The sequence below is a fragment of the Ctenopharyngodon idella genome, chromosome 20 (assembly GCF_019924925.1).
Source record: "Ctenopharyngodon idella isolate HZGC_01 chromosome 20, HZGC01, whole genome shotgun sequence".
In the NCBI taxonomy this organism is placed as follows: Eukaryota; Metazoa; Chordata; class Actinopteri; order Cypriniformes; family Xenocyprididae; genus Ctenopharyngodon; species Ctenopharyngodon idella.
In genome coordinates, this window is record NC_067239.1 from 8,035,870 (window position 1) to 8,057,304 (window position 21,435).

The 21,435-nt window shown below is 37.5% G+C and overlaps 1 protein-coding gene across 3 annotated transcripts in view; it reads left to right on the forward strand.

The window, feature by feature from the left end:
- The window catches only part of LOC127502379 (disks large-associated protein 2), a 162,176-nt gene that overhangs the window by 106,666 nt on the left and 34,075 nt on the right, over positions 1 to 21,435 (forward strand). For all 3 annotated transcript variants that reach the window (XM_051875293.1, XM_051875291.1, XM_051875292.1), the window contains one exon: positions 16,109 to 16,168. In XM_051875293.1, the coding sequence (XP_051731253.1) occupies positions 16,109 to 16,168 (60 nt within the window). The remainder of the gene's footprint in view (positions 1 to 16,108; positions 16,169 to 21,435) is intronic.

Below are 21,435 nucleotides of genomic sequence, written 5' to 3' on the forward strand. Positions count from 1 at the left end.
GGAGTCAGGCACCTGCCCCTCTTGGTTCAGGTCCCAAATCTGCTGAGGTGGCACAGCGACTCAAAACATGGGTGTCGCAGATGGAGCTGGTTGATGAGACTGAGTGAGATGAGACACTGCTCTTTCTCACTCCTTCACCAGACTATAAGGACCTTGTTCTGGTTTCAGAAGTTGCATGGGGATTTCTTCTGATCCAAGCAAGGACTTACTATCAGCCGCCTCTGGCTCTGAGGAGTTGGGTGAGACATCTGCTATTCTTCCTAGACCTTCACACTGAGGTGTCGAGGTCCTGCAGGGGCAGCCTATGCATGGCTTCCATTCATAACCCTGTGACGTCTAATTATTTGACCATCATAAGGTTTAAGGAGTATGGGTATGCTTTGATGCCACTGGTTGAAAAGATGCTAGCTACCTCTCTCCTGCTTCAGCATCATCGCAAAAGAAGCCCACTTTACCCTCTACGCCCTATAAAATCACAACTGGCCTACATCTTGCAGGTGTACTAGGCTGACCTGATAAAACACCTGGGGCCTTATTCACAAAACATCTTAAGGATAAATGTAGGTCCTAACTTGCCGATTTAGGAGAAACTCATGGTCAGTCCTAATTTAAGGGACTCCTAAATTTTTGCTCTAAGAGTATTTCACAAAGCATTTTAACGCTAAAACTAGCTCCTAAATCTGGGAAACGTTAGGAGTAGTCAAGAGGACTCCTAAGTCACTAAGACTAAATCGCAAACAATCCTGATCCACCTAAAGACACTGTACACCATGAGGCAATAGCGATAGAGCCTTAGGTGCTGAACCTTTCCTTTCATAAATGCAATACATATTTTTATTTATAGATTTGAATCTACGATAAGACGGCAAAAATAAATCTTTAATAAATAAATAATGTCTGATAACCTGTGGCAGTTATTTTCACAAGTTCACCCTTACAAATGATCGAATAGAGTAAAAAAACTATTATAAGTGCATTTGGCGTGCTGTCCAAGAGGATCGAAGGCTCAGAGCTTGGAATTTATTTAGCCCAGTTCTCCCCTGTATCAGCCGAGTGTGAGGAACAGGGTGGCAGAGGGATGCAGAAAACTGTCGAGGTAACCATAGGTGAGTCGGTTCTCATCTGTGTATATATACCTCCACTCGAGCTGATTAGATAGACCGTTTGAACATACTCCTCCCAAACTTTGCATCGTCACTTGAATTCTGCATTCTCTCGAGACGCAGACATGTAAGAGGCTGACAATTAGCTGAACATATACTAGTTTAATTAGGCTTTAATTATTCAATTAGGCTTGGCCTACATTTTAAAAACTTTATTTGAATATGGCAACATTTGTATTTTAAAACCTTTATTTTAATATGGAAACATGATACCTCATTCTAGAATATTTCTATGATTAAATCACTGACAGAGACTCCTCCCCCATCAGCCAATCACTGTGGGCATAGTTAGTAAGCGTGTTGACATCATCCATAGCAATGAGGTCAACCCCGCCCTTACTCTTAGCTTAAGACTTATGTCTATTCCTTAGTAAAAGTTGGTCTCGGCAGCTATGTGAATAGGTTTTATGAGAAAACTCTTAGCTAAGAACTTTTACTGCTATTTAAGAGAACTCTTAGTGGTAAGATAAAATGTTTTGTGAATACGGTCCCTGGACTCTAGTGAAGGAGTGAGGGAACTCCACCGGGACACAAATCTTGCTCTCCCTGCCACAAAGCAGACAGCCTGCTCCATTGCCCGTTTGATGGCTGTGTTGGTTGCCATGGAGAGGCATCTGTGGCTCAACCTCTCTGGCATCAAGAAGAAAACAAAGGCTTTCCGCTGGATGCCCCGGTTTTCACTGTCTGGCTTATTCTATGACTCAGTCAATGCTGTCGTCGATAGATTTCAGGTGATTAAGAAGCAATCAGCGGCATTCCGGGAGGAGCAAAGGGCCAGTGTGCAAAGTTCCAGATTTTAGACCTGCGGGCTCTGAACCATACTCTGCGGACTTACATCTCATGATTACCGGTTCCTCACGTTGGGTCCCACGCTGGGGGCATGTCATCGCAAGATGGTGACTATGGTTGCCCAACCTGAGGGGCTGGGAATACTGGCTTCTTCTTGGCACATAAATTGCCAGAAATTAAGGTTGTATTTCTGGCTCTCAGGTACTTCCTCTCAGACCTGAGGAGTTACCATGTGTTGGTACTGACAGACAACAGTGGTCTCTTACATAAATCACTTGGGCAGACTGCATTCACTCCCCCTTTTCAGTTGGTGCAGCAGATCCTGGCCTCAAAGCAGAGTGCTACATTCAAGGGCATTCAAATGTGGGAGCAGACATCCTGTCAAGGCAGGGCTGAGGCCCGGGGAATGGTTCGACAGAGCGGAATTGGACCTGTTCACCTCTAAGAGAAGGACCTACTGTCCCCTCTGATTCGCCCTCACACTTCCATCTCTGTTAGGACCGGATGCCATGGTGCAAATGTAACTGAGGCTACGTCTTCTCAGTGCCAGACAGCTGAGGCCTATCTGCAAACCATGAGTTCCTTTCTGGGATATTTCCATAGTCCTGGAAGGCTTATCAGTGAGCCCTTGGAGTCTGCCTCAGAGAAGATTCTGACTCTCAGAGTGGCTCTGTTACTTGCGTTAGCTTTGCTTAAAAGAGTCAGAGGTTTGCAGGCCTTATCAGTTGCCCTGTCCTACCTAGATTTCACCCCTGGACTGGTTAAATTTAGATTGCACCCGAGGCCAGGTTATGCTCCAAAAGTGCCTTTTTCGACCATCCATCCAGTCGTCCTTCAAGCTTTTCTCCTCCGTTGTTTGACTTACCTGAGCAAGAAAGGCTTCCTCTCGTGTCCAGTCACGGCCTTGAGGATTTATGTTAACTGCTCAGGCTTGTGGCGTACATCCGATCAATTACTGGTCTGCTTTGGAGGCCATAGCAGAGGTTCCTCCATCTCCAAGCAGCGTCTATCCAATTGGATTGTTGGTGCGATTTCTTTTGGCTATGAGGCGTGTGGAAAGGCTTTGCCTCTAGGCATCAGAGCCCACTCCATTAGGAGTGTGGCTATTAAGGTGCTAGCTAAAGGTGCGTCATTGCAAGACATTTGTGCTGTGAAAGGCTGACCCTTTCTGTACACATACATAAGGTTTTATAGTTTTGAATATGGATTTAACCTCAGGATATCAGGTCCTTCTTGGTTAATCCTTCTTTTCTGCCCATAAAGTTCATAAAATGAAAAAAAAAAAAAAAAAAAAAACTAGAAACCACAACCTGATTGGTCAGCAATTTTTCACTTTGCTTATAAGGTGTGCAGCATGCTTCGCCTCTATGCATCAAACATATCATACTGGGAGTATGGTTTCTTAGGCACTAACTAAAAGGTGCGCCCTTATGAGATGATGTGCTGCGGCAGGCTGGTCCTTTCCATGAACATTCATAGATTTTATAGTCTGAAAGCAATGAACTTACAAAGTACTAACATTCTCATAGTGTCATCATTATGACACAGCATTGAGTTCCACTCAAAAGGGAATGTCTCAAGTTATGTACGTATGTAACCCTGTTCCCTGAGAGGGGAACAAGATGCCCAGCCTCTTTTCCATACTTCGCATAATGCCTGAAAACATCTTCCTTCAGATGATTAGAATCTGTTGATTTGCATTTCAGGCATCTATTTATGGTCTCGTGATGCGCTGATGCTACGTCACCTGCTACGTCACTTATAACACGCTGTTGTCCAACAGAATTGACCATACGTAAACTGATGAGTTTTTCTTATCTCACATGCTTTTTGTACACCAAGAGCTGAATTCACATGGACGTCAACTCCAGCTTAGCTTCGGTAGCTTAGTTTAGTGCAGTTTTTAGACTCTATAAGAGATTGCTCCAGCAATTTTTATCATATTTCTTTGAAATTCTGTGAAATTCTGAATTAATACATTTGAATTGTTGCAGAAGCTATTATTTTATTGATCATAATTAAGTTTTAATTGTGCATGCTGACTGTACAATTTAGTTTTTGCTTATTTCAATACTGTCAATGAGGTTTAGCTATATTGTTTCCTGGAAAATACAACTAATTTGGGAAGTTTATGAAGAGGCTTTTGCAACAAAACTATGTTTGCAATTACTGTGAGAATGGGAGTTATGATAAAATTTCTAGATAAGGCATTGTGTCTTTGTCAGTAAGAAAAATGGACAAAAAGAAATTGCCCAAAGCACCCAAAACTTTCAGTGTTTTCTGTGTTTATTTCTGTGTTATATATTTTTTTCTTGTTAAATTTGTGAGTTTTTAATGTTTAGGCAGAATTTCACAACAAAAGTGGTTTGCTAGATGCATGATGAGAAGCATTCAAGATTCAAGACCTAACAGTATCTTGATTTGCCAAAATAATTGAAATACGATTAAAATAATCTTTTAACCTTTTAACCTGTTAGTGTGACATTCGAGCAACAATGAATATCACGTACTGTATGCGAACAACAATGAATATCACATACTGTATGCAATTTGCAACTTTCATATGCAGTTTGCATATCACTTACAGTAATTAATGATGATGATCAATAAATGAAGCATTCACTTTATTCATTTTTACTTATTTTTTTCTATCTATCTATCTATCTATCTATCTATTTATTTTGGGGTGTATTAAGACATACATGCCACAGTTGTGCCTGCACAACTTTCACAGTCTTATTTTGCTATTTATTGGTTTATGTTAACATTGATTACAACAAGCATTAAATGAGTAAATTAGTACAACGTAACATAATAATTTAACCACATTCAATATTCTAGTTTCCTGCTGTAGTTTAGAGGCGAAACACTAACAGCACCTGCACGAAATTCTTTGTGAATTCGCCTAATTGTGTTTGTTTGTTTGTTTGCAGTTTCTTTGTTTAATAAAGATGAAGACACATACATATCATCATTACAGAAAGCGCATGACACAATGCATGAGTCAGGGGCAGTGTTTAGGTGTTTATCTTTCATAGTGTTGAATTATTTGGCCAGGTATTTTTTTTTTTTGTTTTATTTGTTTGTTTTTTTTCTCCTTTTTTTTTAATTTTCTTCTTCTTTCTTTTAAATTTCCTTCTTACTAAGCTATCACCCTTTTTTTTTTTCATTTTAGGGGCCCGTAGCTTAGCTGGGGGGCGTAGAATGTACGGTAGGTCTGACAGGGCTCTTTTGTAATGTACCTGTTGTATTTCATTTCACATCATTGTTTTGTCTACTTTCATATCTAGCAAACCTTATTATCTGCATCAAAAACGTATTTACTTTCCTGACACCTATTTGAAGCAAATATTTACATTTACATTTCCAAATTTATTACATAATGTTAAAAAAAAAAGCTTTTCAGCTTATTTTAATCTTATGATGGTTTCTGTCTGATTTTAGACATTATTATTATTATTACTATTATTGATTTTTTGTTTCAGTGTTTGATTTCTTATAAGAATTCACAGGGGATCGTGCAAGATTACAGCATTAGAAATATAAATTAGACTGGATAAGTTCTTAATAAGTTTGTGATATAACCGCACTTGTCCTCAGAAAAAACTCTTGATATTATTATTTAGCACAGTGGTTCCCAAACTGGGGTACGCATACCCCTGGGGGTACGTGAAGTGAGAGGGGGTACACAAACAAAATGCTGAGTTTTGCCATTCATTTAATTCTACACCACCTCAAAATAAAATTAAAACTAAGCATGTATTTCTAACAGGCAAAATGCCATAAAAGTTCAAACACATAACATCCAATCATTGTTGCCATAGCAAATCACGCTACATTACTGTCGTTCTCGACAATGTACAAAATATCCACACGATTGCAAATATGAAATTGATTTTATAAAACACTTCAACAAACAAAAGGGTAATATTAAAGGATTAGTTCACCCAAAAATGAAATTTCTGTCATTAAGTACTCACCCTCATGTCGTCCCAAACCCTTAAGACCTTCATTTGTCAAATTATGAAATTTTTGATGAAATCTGAGGGTATCTGATCCACACATAGGCAGCAACGTCATTGCACCTTTTGTGCAATGACGTTGTGTGGATCAGATACCCTCGGATTTCATCAAAAATATCTTAATTTGTGTTCCGAGGACAAATGAAGGTCTTATGGGTTTGGGACGACATGAGGGTGAGTAATTAATGACAGAAATTTCATTTTTGGGTGAACGCTTTAAGTGATGTACATTTTAAAAACACTGTATTGTCAATATTGTTTTCTCTATTTTGCAACAATTTAATAGTTCCAATGAAAGCCACAGGAGAGCTCTTGTGCATCTATAAAACACAGCAGTGAATGAATCTGCGGCTTTGAACGAATCAATGATTCAATGACCCATTCATAAATACAGCCACTTACTTTGTTACTGAATGAATGAATGACTCAATGACTCACTTATTAAGACAGTGACTTTTAGTTTAATATTTAAAAGTATCAATTCGTTTTTACCATAATTGCATATTTCTCTATTGAACATTTTTAATTTAAAACATTATTTATTTTATAAAGGTATTTATAAATGTAAAAATGCACTGAAAATTCAGTTTAAGGGGGCAGATATTGTCCCTTAATGGAAAAGATGTGAAAATGGTACAATTTGCATGTGTCAAACGCCTGTGTACGCATACAAGTCAAGTGAAGTATACTTTGCAAGGCTGTGCGTTCAACTATGTGCGTATGCTAACGAAGTATACTTTCTGCTTAAGTGGAAGAGAGGGGGTACACCGAAGGATGTTAAATGTCTCAAGGGGTACGCCACTCTCAAAGTCTGGGAACTACTGATGTAGCACATTCAGCCAATAAGAACAGGTTATTTAAAAAGCCAAAAAAAAAAAAAACTATATAAAGTTGCAGTCCGCAACTTTTTTTGGTTAAAAATCAATTATTGATCAAGTACATAACCAATCAGTGTTCAAAGCTATCTCCTTACCTTAGCTCGATTCACACTGGTAAGCTTGTAATAATGTTTCCTTCACATGGAAACTGTTTGAATGTGAAATTGAGACTTTCATTTGTTACATATTATACAGAAAATCTGATTGACTGGCAGACATGTTACTTCTTCAGATGACATTTTCCACTGAAACTTCTTATTTTGGACATACTTCCAAGACGTAGTAGCCTATCTGTAATTCCAAAGTACAGTGAAGATCCACACTGGTGCGTTGATATGACAACCCACACATAACCTTCAAAACATTAGATTCATCCGCACTGAGGAGCCATGCCAATGCACAACCCATGTAAAGAAGATAATAATAATAATAATAATAATAATAATAATAATAATAATAATACGCAAATAACTGCAATTTCAAGTTTCAAACAGAGATGATGACAAAGAAGCAAAAGTTACGGACTGCAGCTTTAATATTTAAAAAAAAAAAATATATATATATATATATATATATTTTTTTTAAAGTGGAATTCTAATAATTTAAGATTTACAATGTTTACCCCAAATAATACCTATAGAATTCAAGTGAAATCAGCTTTCTAACCATCACTAATTGCAAAAGGACAGGGTAGTTTTGTTTGGGAATGTATTAAATTTATATGATGGTATAAACTGAAAAAAGTTAGCTTTATGAAGTTTTCACTAGGATGTCATGTGTGGAGTGATTTTAATCGATTATAGTTACACTATAATGACATCCACTCTGCATTCATGGGGGCATTGCCACTGTATGTATGTATGTATGTTGAGAAAAAAAAAAAAAAAAAATTGGAGCCAACTCTAACTTCAGATCGCCACTGAGAGATGAGGTGTGTGAACATGCCCTCCACCTCCACGGGAGAATGTGGAAATGACACTGGTTCTGAATCAGCTGGGTTCTGATGGACTAGACATGACGAAGAACTGCTCACCCCTCTCTCCATCCACCTAATTCTTCCAAGCCATCTATTCATTCATTAATTCATTCATCGTATGTCTACTCCACCACACAAGTATAAATGAAATAAGTAAACAAGTATATTGGAATCAGAGAAATTAGTCAAAAGGCAAAAAATGTCCAAGATGGTGGACAAAGTGGGATTATAAATTCATTATCCAAAAATAAAATAATATTATATAATGTTTTTCTTTTAAAAAAAGTCTATTATGCTCAACAAGACGGCATTTATTGGATTTAATAAAGACAGAAATATTATGAAATATTATTACAGTTTTAAAAAACTTTTTATTTCCTTCAGAAATCATTCTAATATGCTGATTTGCTCAAGAAACATTGATTATTATTATTATTAATGTTTGAAACGTAGAAACCATGATTTTTTATTTTATTTTTATTTTCAGTATTCTTTGACTAATAGAAAGTTCAAAAGAACTGCATTTAATTGTCAATGAAAACTACTGTAACACTTTAAATGTATTTACTGTGACTTCTGATCAATTTAATGCATCGTTGCTGAAAAAAGTTTTTTTTTTTTTTTTTAAATCATACTTATCTTAAATTTTCAACATTAGTATATGAATATGGTAGTAGGCCCTATACTATGGTAGTAACTATAGGGATGCTTCGATCAGGATTTTTACTGCTGATACCGACTACCGATTTCTTGTCATCACGATCAGCCAATACCGAACCCAATCATTCAAGCCTTAAATAGGTTCTTATGTTACAACACTGCTGAGAAAACCCCATTTATTTTATTATTATTTATGCTTGACTTGATGACTAATAAAAAGTATATATGACAGGTCATTAGGTCTGCCCTCGACTACAGATTTTTCTGGTCAACTAGTAGTCGTTCATTTTAAGCAATTAGTTGAGTAATCACACGTTTATTAATTAACCATATAAATCATAATAAAGAGCCTTTAATGCCTACATAGTCTAAACAGCGTTCAAGCGCACGCATAAAGCTTGCCACAGCGCACCGGCAGAAGTAACGATTATGAATGCAACGGGGAAAAACAGCAAGGAGACTGCTTTAACATTTTAATAATTAATTGATAAACTAGTGTTTTCTGTATTTTCGGCTGCAGTGATGAAGTTGACTATGTTCTTTTTTTGGCACACTCAAGTTCACAGAGAGACGGCAGAAAAAGCAGTAGGGCACCTTATTTGCTTTGATTATTTTACAAAAGCACAACGTTTTGTTGTTATTGTGAGTGCACACAAATAAAAGTAGACTATTCACAGATTCAAAAGATGTATTACTCTTATCTATTTGACCAAAAATGAGTATTCTAAGTGCAAGTGATTGCACCAGCATCTCTATGTTAGCTGTCAAGCAGTAAGTGCGCTATATTCAGCTTTCGACTAACAGTTAGTCGACTATTTGGTTTGGGCTTGTAATCAAGTTTGGGCTTGTTCACAATTGCTGCTTTTCCACTGTTGGGCCAGGGCTAACAACGTGCCGTGCTGGGCCAATAGACTCGGACCTCAAGCACCGAGGCCAAAATCAAGTTGCATTTCCACTGTCGGGCCAGTACCCCCCGGAGCACTTCCCTAAAACCCACCCTTAACACGCCTCCACAGAACAACGTCACACAACCTCACCATTTCAGCAGCCGATTGAAGACTAGCTAGATCGCAAATTGAGCATGACTGAAGCGAATGTATGGTTTTTACTTAAAGACTTAAGATTCCAACATCAATATTTGACAAATGTTTTACAATAAAAAATGTTACAGTAACAGTAATTTATTAATTTGTGTCAGGAGTGCAGATCAATTAAGCTGAATAAAACAGTTTTTTTACCATTTCACCTAAAAATAAGAACACATACCTATGCGGTTACACCTGCTTCCATTTAATTACGATCACAAGAATGCACAAAACAACTCCATTAAGGCTTTTAAATCCAAAGGCTTACACATTTAGAAAACTATTGATAAAATATGTTTACGTCACATTTCTGAGAATTTCTATTAATTTCCCTCGAAATTATGCAATGATTGAAATTCAAGGAGGTTTAAGCGATCTCTCCGTCTCTCTATACTGTTATTCTTTCAGCCAGAGCTACAGAGGGAGCTCATGAGAAGAAAACAGGAGTTATGAGTTAAACGAGTTAACCGGAGTGTGTGACAGATATGCAGATGCATTAGTCCGGTATCAACAAAGGAACAGGGAAGAGACAGATAAAACATAAATACCAAATAAATACACGATTATAATCATATATGAGCTGTCTACGTTCCTCAAGCAGTTTCTAGTATTTTCCATAAATATGTGTATTTATTATCGCGAGTATAATAAGTAGCCTTTAGCATTGCATATATTTCTGCCTCATACGGTGATCAGAATCCCCATTGGATCGCAAGGAAGTTATTTCAAACACTCACTGGTGTCTGAAAGTGAGTTCTGAGCTGAAAATAGTTTTAAATGTCTTAAATGTTGAGGTTAGCTGGTAGTCTGATATAATAACATGGGAATGAGCAGCGGTGTAGACCATCTCCTAACTCAGGTAAACTCTGTCTCTGTTTATGACCACTCCTCAAGCCCCAGTTGGCCCGCTTTGGACCAAGGTATTCGGCGGGCCAATAAACCCTGTCCGTTGACCCCGAGGAAGCCCCAACGAGGCCCAATCAAGCCCTGGAAGTGACAGTGGAAACGCAACTGGCCCTGGCACACACTAGCATGCTCATCTTTGGCCCAACAGTGGAAACGCGGCTAATAATGTCATCTGCATCTGGGCCAAATTTTCTGTTGATATCTCACAGCAATCAAAAGTTATGGCATTTGGAACCAAGGCAGTCTTTTTAATAAAAGTCCAAAAACCTCTAGTGATCTAAGATCAAAGATCTAGTTACCATTGGTTGAACTTTCAAATGATGTTGGAAAACGTGGCGCAAAAGCCTCATATATATACACTGCAAGCAGGCTGATTAAACAGCCCTCCGCAAGCAAGCTGATTCAGCTTCTCCCCTGCAGCTATCCGGTGATTGATAAAACAGCAAATTTCACCAAAGTAATGAATTTGCTGGTGAAAGGAGCTATAGAGACAGTTCCGCCAGCCTACAGCGAGTCAGACTTTTATAGCCACTACTACTTCCTTGTTCCAAAGAATGATGGTGGCCTCAGGCCCATCCTTGATCTCAGGCAACGCTTTAATGAAATGGCGTGCAAGATGCTGACATTGAAACAAATCCTCTCGCAGGTTTGCCCAGGGGATTGGTTTTTCTTAGTGGATCTGAAAGATGCCTACTTTCATATCCAAATAACCTTGGGTGCATCTATTTCAAAGCTGAGTCTTGGCCCTGGCCCCTTGGAAGGGTCCTCATCTGTATCAGGCCGGTACAGACCTGGGGTTGGTCTCGACAGATGCCTCCAACACGGGTTGGAGAGCTCTGTGCGAGGGCAGGCCGACATCCGGCTCCTGGTCGAGCACGGAGAGGCAGCAACATATCAACTGCCTAGAAATGCTGGTGGTTTTTCTGGTGCTCAGAACCTTCCTACCAGACCTGAAAGGGCACCATGTCCTAGTCCGCTCTGACAACATGGCAGTGGTGTCCTACATAAACCACCAAGGTGGACTCAGATCAAGGCCTCAGTACAAACTGGTGAGATGCCTCCACTTATGGATACAGCGCAACCTGCACTCGCTTAGAGTAGTGCACGTGCCAGTCAGACAGAACCAGGGGGCAGACATGCTGTCCCAGTTCAATGCGTCCTCAGGGAAATGGACCCTCCATCCCCAGACGATTCACATGATCTGGAGTATCTTTGGGAGGGCAGAGGTCAACCTCTTTGCCTCAGAAGACAACTCTCACTGCCAAATATTCTTCTCAAAGGACAGGGATGCACTAGTATGCATTCCCCTGTACGAATTTACCCCAGTCGCGCTGCTCCCTCAATTCATCAGACAAATAAGGGAGGACAGATGTGCCGTCATTCTGGTGGCCCCTCTTTGGTGGAACTAGTCATGGCTCCCTGAGCTGATGCAGTTGCTGGCAGAAGCTCCCTGACCAAAAAGGAGGTCCTTTCTCAGGGGAACGATTTGGCACCCCAAACCTGAGTTGTGGGCCCTCCATGTTTGGCCCCTTGACGGGAGCCTATTAAGCACTATCTCTGAAGCTAGAGCCCCATCTACCAGACGTCTCTACGCCCTTAAGTGGTCTGTCTTCTCCGACTGGTGCACAGTCCGGAATGAAGACCCAGCGTCCTGTGCCATTTCTCTGATGCTGTCTTTCCTGCAGGAGCTGCTGGACAAGGGGTGAACCCATTCAACCCTCAAAGTTTACATGGTGGCCATAGCAGTGAACCACGCTCTTGTGGCTGGCCGGTCTATAGGCAGGAACGACTTAGTAATTCGTTTCTTGAAGGGGCCCAGAAGGCTGAACCCACCTCGCCCCCTTACTATTCTAACATGGGACCTGTCTAAGGTCCTTAGGGCCCTCATGGGCCCTCCCAAGCGAGTGGGTGACCTGCCACATTGGAGTGAAAGCCCACTCCACCAGAGGCATGGCCTTCTCCTGGGCATGGTCCAGCAAGTTTCCATTGGCAACATCTGTGCAGTGGCCAGCTGGTCCTCGCCGTCCACCTTTGCTTGATTTTACAACTTACACGTCCCTGCTCTGCAAGCATGGGTCCTGTCTGTTTAGTTGGGATTTGACCTCTACTCGAGCTCAACCTGCTCAGAACGTTATCCCTCTGGGCTCAGGACTTGTGGTCCGAGCCCCTTAGTCTCAGGCGAATACCTTTACCCTTAAGCCTTGTTTACACTGCACACGTCTGTGGCGCGTTACGGCTCCGGCAAGGTTTTGTTCTGTCCGCTGCGCGGTGTCAACTCACACCAGAAGCATTTCAGAAGCGAAGCGAGACCACGAGATTTGCCTGTCTGACGTTTTTTCCTTGATTTTTCGTGTTTTTAATGGCTAAATGGTTATATTTTGTCCGGTTTTATTGTGTTTATTGCTATGCCATACTTTATTTTGCTGTAACCTACAGACGAAGTTAATACACTTAAAAGTCCAGTTATGGACAACAAGAACTAAAAATTCAAGTTTTTCAACTTCGAATCTCTTGTCGTCAGTTTCTGGCCTCCTAGTGATGTAAAATATGAGCGGGAGTTTACACAGAGTTTATTTTGTATTTGAGCTGTGCGTCTTGGACGCAGCGTCCATCAAAAATAGGCGAGGCGCCTATCTTTAGAAAAGCGGCGTGGCGAGCCGCTTCTGGGACGCTTCTAAAACGCACCGCGGTGCGGCTGGTGTAAACACGAGCATTGACTAGAGTGTCCGCGTATCAGCTCCAGTAGCCGCATCGCAGCCGTTCTTATTGTCTTTTTAACAATTTTGAACATTGCTTATCCAATCAGATTTTAGAACAACAACTATCCTTTAGTAAAATAATGTTTAGAATAGTATAATATCCTAATACTTATACTGTGTGCATCACGTATACTGTGCTCAGTAGTTTTTCTGTATGCATGTAATATCCAGATGACCTACTAAATTCAGTGAAATCTGTAGATTTTAACAGAGCACATAATACTAGGGACTGTATCCCACAATGCAATGCGCACGACTGCAGTGGGGAATGAATGGGAAGTGGTATCAACCATTTTGTGACTGATTATTTGATTAAACTGATTAGAAAATCTGAACACAAAATTGAATTGTAAATATAACATATTCATATTTTTATCTTGGTTATGCAACAACATTGTACCAAATTATTTTTTGAAACGCAAAAAATAATTGCATTTTTATAATTGCATTTTGCATACTGTGCTTTAAGTATATACTGTGCAGTATACAGTTGTTTGATAGCATTCCATTTTGAACATAGCCCACATACTGTAACCATGCTTGCAGAAGTACAGTAGGTGCACTTCAAACTTTCTTTTAACAGGAAAATTAAATTAAATTTCATGATTTGAAACATTAGTTAAGCCTTCTGGTGAAAATGTCTTCATGTAAGCCTACTTTTCCTGTGTCTCATATCATCCTTCATCCATGTCATCACAGTTACTAAGCATATCACTTCAACACTGTCAGAGCCCATGCAAACATGATAAGGACGACCCAGACGAAACGTACAGGATCAAGCGACGCTCTTACTGGAATCTTCAGTGAATGAACTGGCACCATGGTGAATTTTAACCCCTTTTATATGGAGGCACTGGAACTGAAATCTGATACTGATCCAATACCCATAATTGATTGTAATGTATTTTAATTGGTCATCAGTTAGATTGTTGTTTTTAATTTGTGTAAATGCAGTCATAAATAACTCATATTCTTATATTTTATGCAACTTTTTTGATCCCTACATTTTAATTTAATTTAAATGGACTTTACAGTCAAAAATCATACAAAATTTTTTTATTGTAAGAACGTGATTTAGTTTGTTAGTTAACTTCTTTTCATAGTGTTTTGCAAATTCATTCATGCGTTTTATTAAATCATTCATTTTGAATTTTAGTTGAAAATACCTGTTTTTGCCTTTATCCATTTTGCATCCATTGCCTTTTGTTTATTGTTTTTCAGAATTTTTTTTAATTTTAATATATTATTTAAAATCTAAAATGTATATTAAAATAAGATTGTGTATTAAAAGTGTATATACTGTAATAATGGTTTGGTTCTGAATGGTTTTCTCACCGAGTTGGCACACCACTGTCCAAGTGCCATACACTTCAGCATTTTCCTTTTAGACACAACTAAAATGATGGATGATATATGATGCTATTTATATTGAATGGATCTGCGCATACCATTGTGAAAAATAAGTGTGCTTCAAGTGTAAAAAAAAAAAAAAAAAAATTATATTATATATATATATATATATATATATATATATATATATATATATATATAAACAAAACAAAACAAACAAACAAAACAAAAAAAAGTACACAGATAATATAATCTTAATGAAATAAAAGCTCACTTCATGATTGTGTTTCTTACTTAACACACTTACAGTGCAACTTCGCCAATTTTCAACCCGCTTATATTGTTACAATAACACTGTATCCATAGCAGACTGGTGGAAGTGCACTTGGACAGCAACAATCCCAGTGCATTATGTGTGTTGAAGTTTTCCTACCTATTTGGCAAAATGACAACAGCCTTCTGCAACAAATTTAATGTGTTGACTAATGTACTAAAGCACAAATAAGTTGATTATAATTTCTAACAATATTTAAGTATATTTTAGTTTACCATAAATGCTTGTCAGTACATTTGGTAATATAACAACCATAATTCAAACACAAGAGTTATTATGATTTTGGTAACACTTTAGTATAGGGAACATGACTATTCCCTCAATAAACTCCTAATTTACTTCTTATTAAGATAGTTGTTAAGTTTATGTATTGGGTAGGATTAAGAATGTAGAATAAGGTCATGCAATATAAGGCATTAATATGTGCTTAATATGTACTAATAAACAGCCAATATTCTAGTAAAATGCATGCTAATAAGCAACTAGTTAAAAGACCCTAAAATAAAGTGTTACCATGATTTTTATTTAATTGGCATTTAGACAATATAATTTTAAATTACAGTATAATATATTTTCATTTTATTGCAATTAACATGCTAGTAAGTGTCTGAAAACATTAGTTTGCACTTAATTATATTCTTTTAAAATACATTTAGGTAATAGGCACTCTTTTTAAAAGTGTGCTAAAGTATACTTCTTTTTCACAAGGGTAGAATTTAACTAATATTTGCATCAATAGCTACAGTACATGAGAGATACTGGTAAGAAAACCATTGAGAATTGTTTAAAAATGTAAGAAAACCTTTTTTGGCCAAATATTCTATCAACTACTATTTCTTTATTCATTAATAAATGTTCTGGCCTGTTTGTCATTTTAAATACATGTGACTTTTTAAATGTATGTATCTTTGTTTATTTTCAACAATCGGACACCACTGATTATAGCTTAATTATGCTTTTTTTACATTTACTTTAAAATTAATAAGAAAATGCTTAATAAGACAATACACTAGTGAAGATATCTGGAGACCCAAACAACTGGTGTCAGATTGAATATTATTGTTCAATGTTTAAAATGTCTTATTGATTTTAATAAATATGAAATGCTGGGAGACAGGGTGCAGTGACTGCACCTAAACACAGTTTGATTTATTTGAGCACTACTAATGACTTTTGTTCTTTTCAGGGATCCAGTTTCGTCTCCCTACTGCCTGTAGTGCGGATCGAACAGAAACCCCCACCCCAGGTAAAGTCACACATCCCACCCAGTTAAGTCATACCACATAGTGTGTTCACGTTCACAAGCGTCATGTCCATTCAAACCCCCTCAGATTTTAATGTCACTCCAAACTCATATGACCTTTTCTCATGGAACACAAAACAAAATGTCAAAGCTAATACTTTCCATACAGTGAAAATGCATGCTGATCTGAAGTCTGGACTGCCAAAACAAAACCAAACAAAGTGAAGCAAAGCAAAAAAAAAAAAAAAAAAAAAAAAGCAGCCAAGCCAAGCCAAGCCAAGCCAAACAAAACAAAACAAAACAAAACAAAACAAAACAAAACAAAACAAAACAAAACAAAACAAAACAAAACAAAACAAAACAAAACAAAAACAAAAACAAAAAACACATCTTGCCTTATCAGGAAGTTTTGTCAGGATATCTGATAAAGTTCTGTAAATACATTATCAGAATATCTGCTCTTGAATCACTGGGCTGCTGTTTTACTGTCTCTTATCATGCACCACATATACTGAATAGCTGATTTTTGTGGATTCTGAACATCTGTTGTTGGTCACGCTGAAAGTTTTATAACCCATTCAAGCTGGCGTTAAAATGCAGAACACGCAGTTTAATGCATGCACTGATAAACAGTTCAAGATTTCAGTTCACAACCTTATGTGCTACGCACAAGTTTAGGCAAAACACCTAACACATTAACACTGCTATATCCTCAAATATGTTAATTAGTAATTAGTGTGTAATTAGTTCGGGGATGTCATAGCGGGCTGAAATCAATACAGCCTAAGGCTTTCAGCAACAGACGTGTATCTTCCCAGTGCGCATGTTTGTAATGGAAAATACACATGCACCTGAGCTAATGTAAATGAGTGGTCAATTCATCATACATATAGTTTATTTAGATATATTGTATTTAATAAATGTATTAAGACTAGTTAGTTAGTTAGTTAGTTAGGAAAAAAAAAAAAAAAAAAACATTCTGTTCCCATGGTTCATGGATTTTTTTATCATGCATATTATCTTTATTTTTGTGTTTAGCACCTGTGTGGCATTTGATAGCCCCTGATAACCGTTACCAGGACACCAAATCAGTCACCAGGCCCTCATTGGCACACTGGGCTTTCTGAGAGAAAACTGGGCCAATAGAAAACTGCTTTTACAAACTAACAAGACATTGCTTTCTCAGAGAAATGGGGGAAAGCCTTTACAACCTTTATAAAACAAAAAAACTCCAAGGTTTTTTTTCAAGATTTTGTAAAATCTGTATTTACTCAGCTTTTTCCTGCAGTATTTGCATTTATTTACAGCCAGTCAGTAAGGTGGGAACTTTAATCACATTTACAGCTGTTCAGCAAATTTTCACGGGTGAAATCATTTCAACTGGACTCCACACAACCAGGAATTTTTTGCGTTAGGACAAAAAATTTTCCTGCACAGTTTTTGCAACAGATTCAAGCTGGTCACCTGAAATTGTTGCGTTGACCAACAGAAAGACACTTGGTCTTCTGTGTGAGCTGTGCTTCATACTGTACATTGCTACACTATTGATAATGGACCTTTTGCTAATGTGACTGCACATTAATAGACAAAATATCTATGAGAAAAATGTGTAGTTAGTTATAATTTCTCTTTTACACTTAACTTTCGATGGTGCGCTTTAGACATTCTACTAACTACTGTAAGTAACTTTGCAGCTACATGTCAACTAACTCACATTACATTATTAGTAAGACTGTAGTAGACAGGTTAGGTGTTAGGGCTAGTAGAGTAAGTTGACATGTACTTGCAAAGTTACAGCGGAATGTCTGTTGGGGAGCATCAAAATAATGTGTTAGCACTAGCAGATATTAAGCAGACAGTCTACTAATAATCTAATGACTAGAAGTTGACATGTAGCTGCAAAGTTACTTATAGTTAGTAGAATGTCTAAAGTGGACCATCGAAATAAACTTATTTTTGTATTTACAAAATGCGAAATGTTAATGGTTTTGTTTTATTGGTAACACTTTACAATAAGGTTCATTAGTTAACATTAATTAACTACATTAGTTAACATGAACTAATAATGAACTGCACTTATACAGCATTTATTAATCTTTGTTAATGTTAATTTCATTGACTAATACATTATTAAAATCTTGTTAGTTAATGCACTGTGAACTAACATGAACAAACAATGAACAACTGTACTTTTATTAACTAACATTAACGAACATTAGTAAATACAATAATCATGGTTAGTTCATACATTAACTAATGTTTAACTAATGAATCTTATTGTAAAGTGTTACCGTTTTATTTTATAAAAACACTTTTATTCTTAAACAGTTCACCCCAAATCATTTTTCATTTAATCATTTACTCGCACTCCTTTTAAATAAAACATAAATAGAACAGATGGTATGTTTCATTAATAATAACGCAAACTAAAAACGTATTACCTCAAAACATTTAAGTAAAATAACCCATTTTTTAAGTTAGTAGAACTTTTTAGAAAATTTTGTGACAAGTGGGGCAGGGCTAAGAACCATGGAAGCAGAGCAAGGCCAGTGTGGTGTTTTTCATTTAACAATGGTAACCCTTCAAAACGAACATAAGACAACCCCTGTAAATCCCAACATAACACATTAAACACTAACTTATGTCTCCCTATGTTAATCTTGTGTAAAAACATAAAACACTTAATTTCAACATTTATTTTCCTTATACAGTCTGACACAAAGCATGCTGAGAATTAGAAATCTGCTGCAACTCAATCATATTAAGTCCAGCGTACTATGATGACATTTTGAGTTAACACAACTTTTTTCTATTAAGTACAATGAACTTTCACTATTATTTGAGTGAAACAAACTCATTTCATTTAATTAATTTCACTATTCGGTTTTACAGTGCATTTACTTACTCTTAAGTGATACAGTTGCTGTCAGATCCAATACAGTTGGCTGCTTCATCTTTCAAAAAAAAGTTTCTTTGCTAACTCACCATTACTGTGCCTCATTTACAAAACAAAATTCTCTGAACAAACATATAACAAAAATCCTCTGATTCAGTTCGGGACACCATTAAAACCATCCACTTGTTCCTGCCGCTGGTATTTTTTTGTAGTCTGTAAAGAGACTCAAATAAAGCAAGAATACTCCGCTCCGCGTCGTGCCTAATAACGCCCCTTAGCTGTTATAAATTCACTGTAAACCACGGCTTCACGGGGCTTATTGCTGTTATAAAACGGTTACCACACAATACAAATATTAAAGCCAAAAAAATATGTATCAATGCAACTTTCATGAAGTACAATCACTAAAAGCCGTCCTTCCGCAGGAAAAAATAGTCCCTGACTGTGAACAGCAACAGAAGTAACATTTATTACGCCATTAGATGGCAGCAAAGATTCTCTTTATGAGCGAGTCACTCAGTCACAAAGACTTTTATATTGAAACTTGTTGTGAACACGGAACAAGACACAGATGACAAATGCTTTGACTAGCGCTGTCAGTGTCAGCAGGGCATGGGAAAACCCATTAACTGTTAAAAGGACAAGATCGCAGTGGACATTCAAACATATTTTTTATTGTAAACATGACTGGCCTGAAGGAAAATGCTAAATCTGAATGCAGGTAACACTCAGTCACTCGATATCTCTCTCACAATACTCTTCTACATAATACAGTAAGCTCTAATGAACAATATCAATTGAGAACAAATGTTCTCATATGTTCTCAAAGAACATATGTTTACATTGCTAAGAGTGGTTGCTAAGGGTGTTGTACAGTGAAAGGCTACACAGAACCGTTGGGTGAAGCAGTCATAACCGTGTTGTATTTATAATTTTTTTTTTATAATAGTTACTTTTCGTGAAATACACAATACATGGAACCGCAGCAACACAGTGGCGCAGTAATACTGATGTAATGAGGTCACAGGTGTATGTTTGTAGAGTAATTTACAACGGCTTCAAACGCAGCTCAACCAATCAGAATTAAGGGCCTGAACTATCCGTTTTATAAGCTCTTTAAACTGGACGCATCAAAGCGAACTTTCTTTCACTCTTCCATTCGTCCTGTTGTCGACAGACTCGAGTGGTGTATACAGAAACTGAACGTGCATCTGTATACTGTATCCAGTTTAGACAGCGTCAGTAATTACAATGGGTTTTATTTGCTTTTGACGCGACGCTCGGTAGGCAAAAATGGTAGGCAAATGTCAGCCGTCTAACGACTGAACACCAGTGGGCGGGGCCTATGGTGCGACGATGTATAACTATTCGTCGATGTCTTGCTCTGGAGTCAGGCATATGCAAATGTATTTGCAAAGGTACATGCGCCTTTATTCGCTTGCCGAGAGGACACAGTTGTCTTTTCATGACTTTGGATATTTTAAGCATATTCAAGAATTTCATTCATGGAATATAGTAGCCTAAATGAGATACCTTTGCCTAACTAAATACTATTAATTCACAGTGTATTTCTCAACACTAAACATCCCTTAAAAATATTGGATTTTTTAAAATATATATCCTATATTATTATTGTTACTATCTGGGGCATTACTGTCACCAAACAAAATTAAAAAAAAAAAAAAAAAAAAAATTCTGAACATTCCTCATGTCTGCCACTGCTCGAATCAGTTGTTCAGTATGATGTGTTCTGCAACAGAAGTTTTCTTCAGATTCATAAAACACAGAGTTAAAATTGGAAGCCTGCTTTATATACTGTGTTTGGTCTTTATGTGTCAGTATGGTTGTCTCTGCATATAGCTGCGATAGAAAATATTTTAACATCCAAAAAAAATGACAGTTCCGTTTTAAATATTCCACGCTTTCAGAGAGTTGGTTGCAGAGATGAGTCATATTCTGTTGCTCTGGGAGTTTTTATATTTAATCACAGCTGATGAAGTGTTCGACATGCTGGTGACAGAATGAATTATGACACAGAGCATCAATACAACAGGTCATGAATGGATTATTGTGCTCCTCTCTTATACAACCCTACATTCTATTTTTGGAAGCGTTTTACTCCTCTGTATGAATCACACGTCTCTCTCCCACATTTTTCCCTTCAGTCTGTGACTCATTCAGCAGTTTTATAATAGTGTGCTATTTGCAGCCTATGCTTTTGATTGGCACATCATGTGTAGATTGTTTTGTACTTGCTACATTTAAGCACAGTAAGGCATTTTGTCAAAATGCAAGCACCCTGCTGGTGCTGAAGAGTCACACAGTACGTCTCTAATTCTTTCCTTAAAAATATACTCTTTTAAAAAAGTGTTTA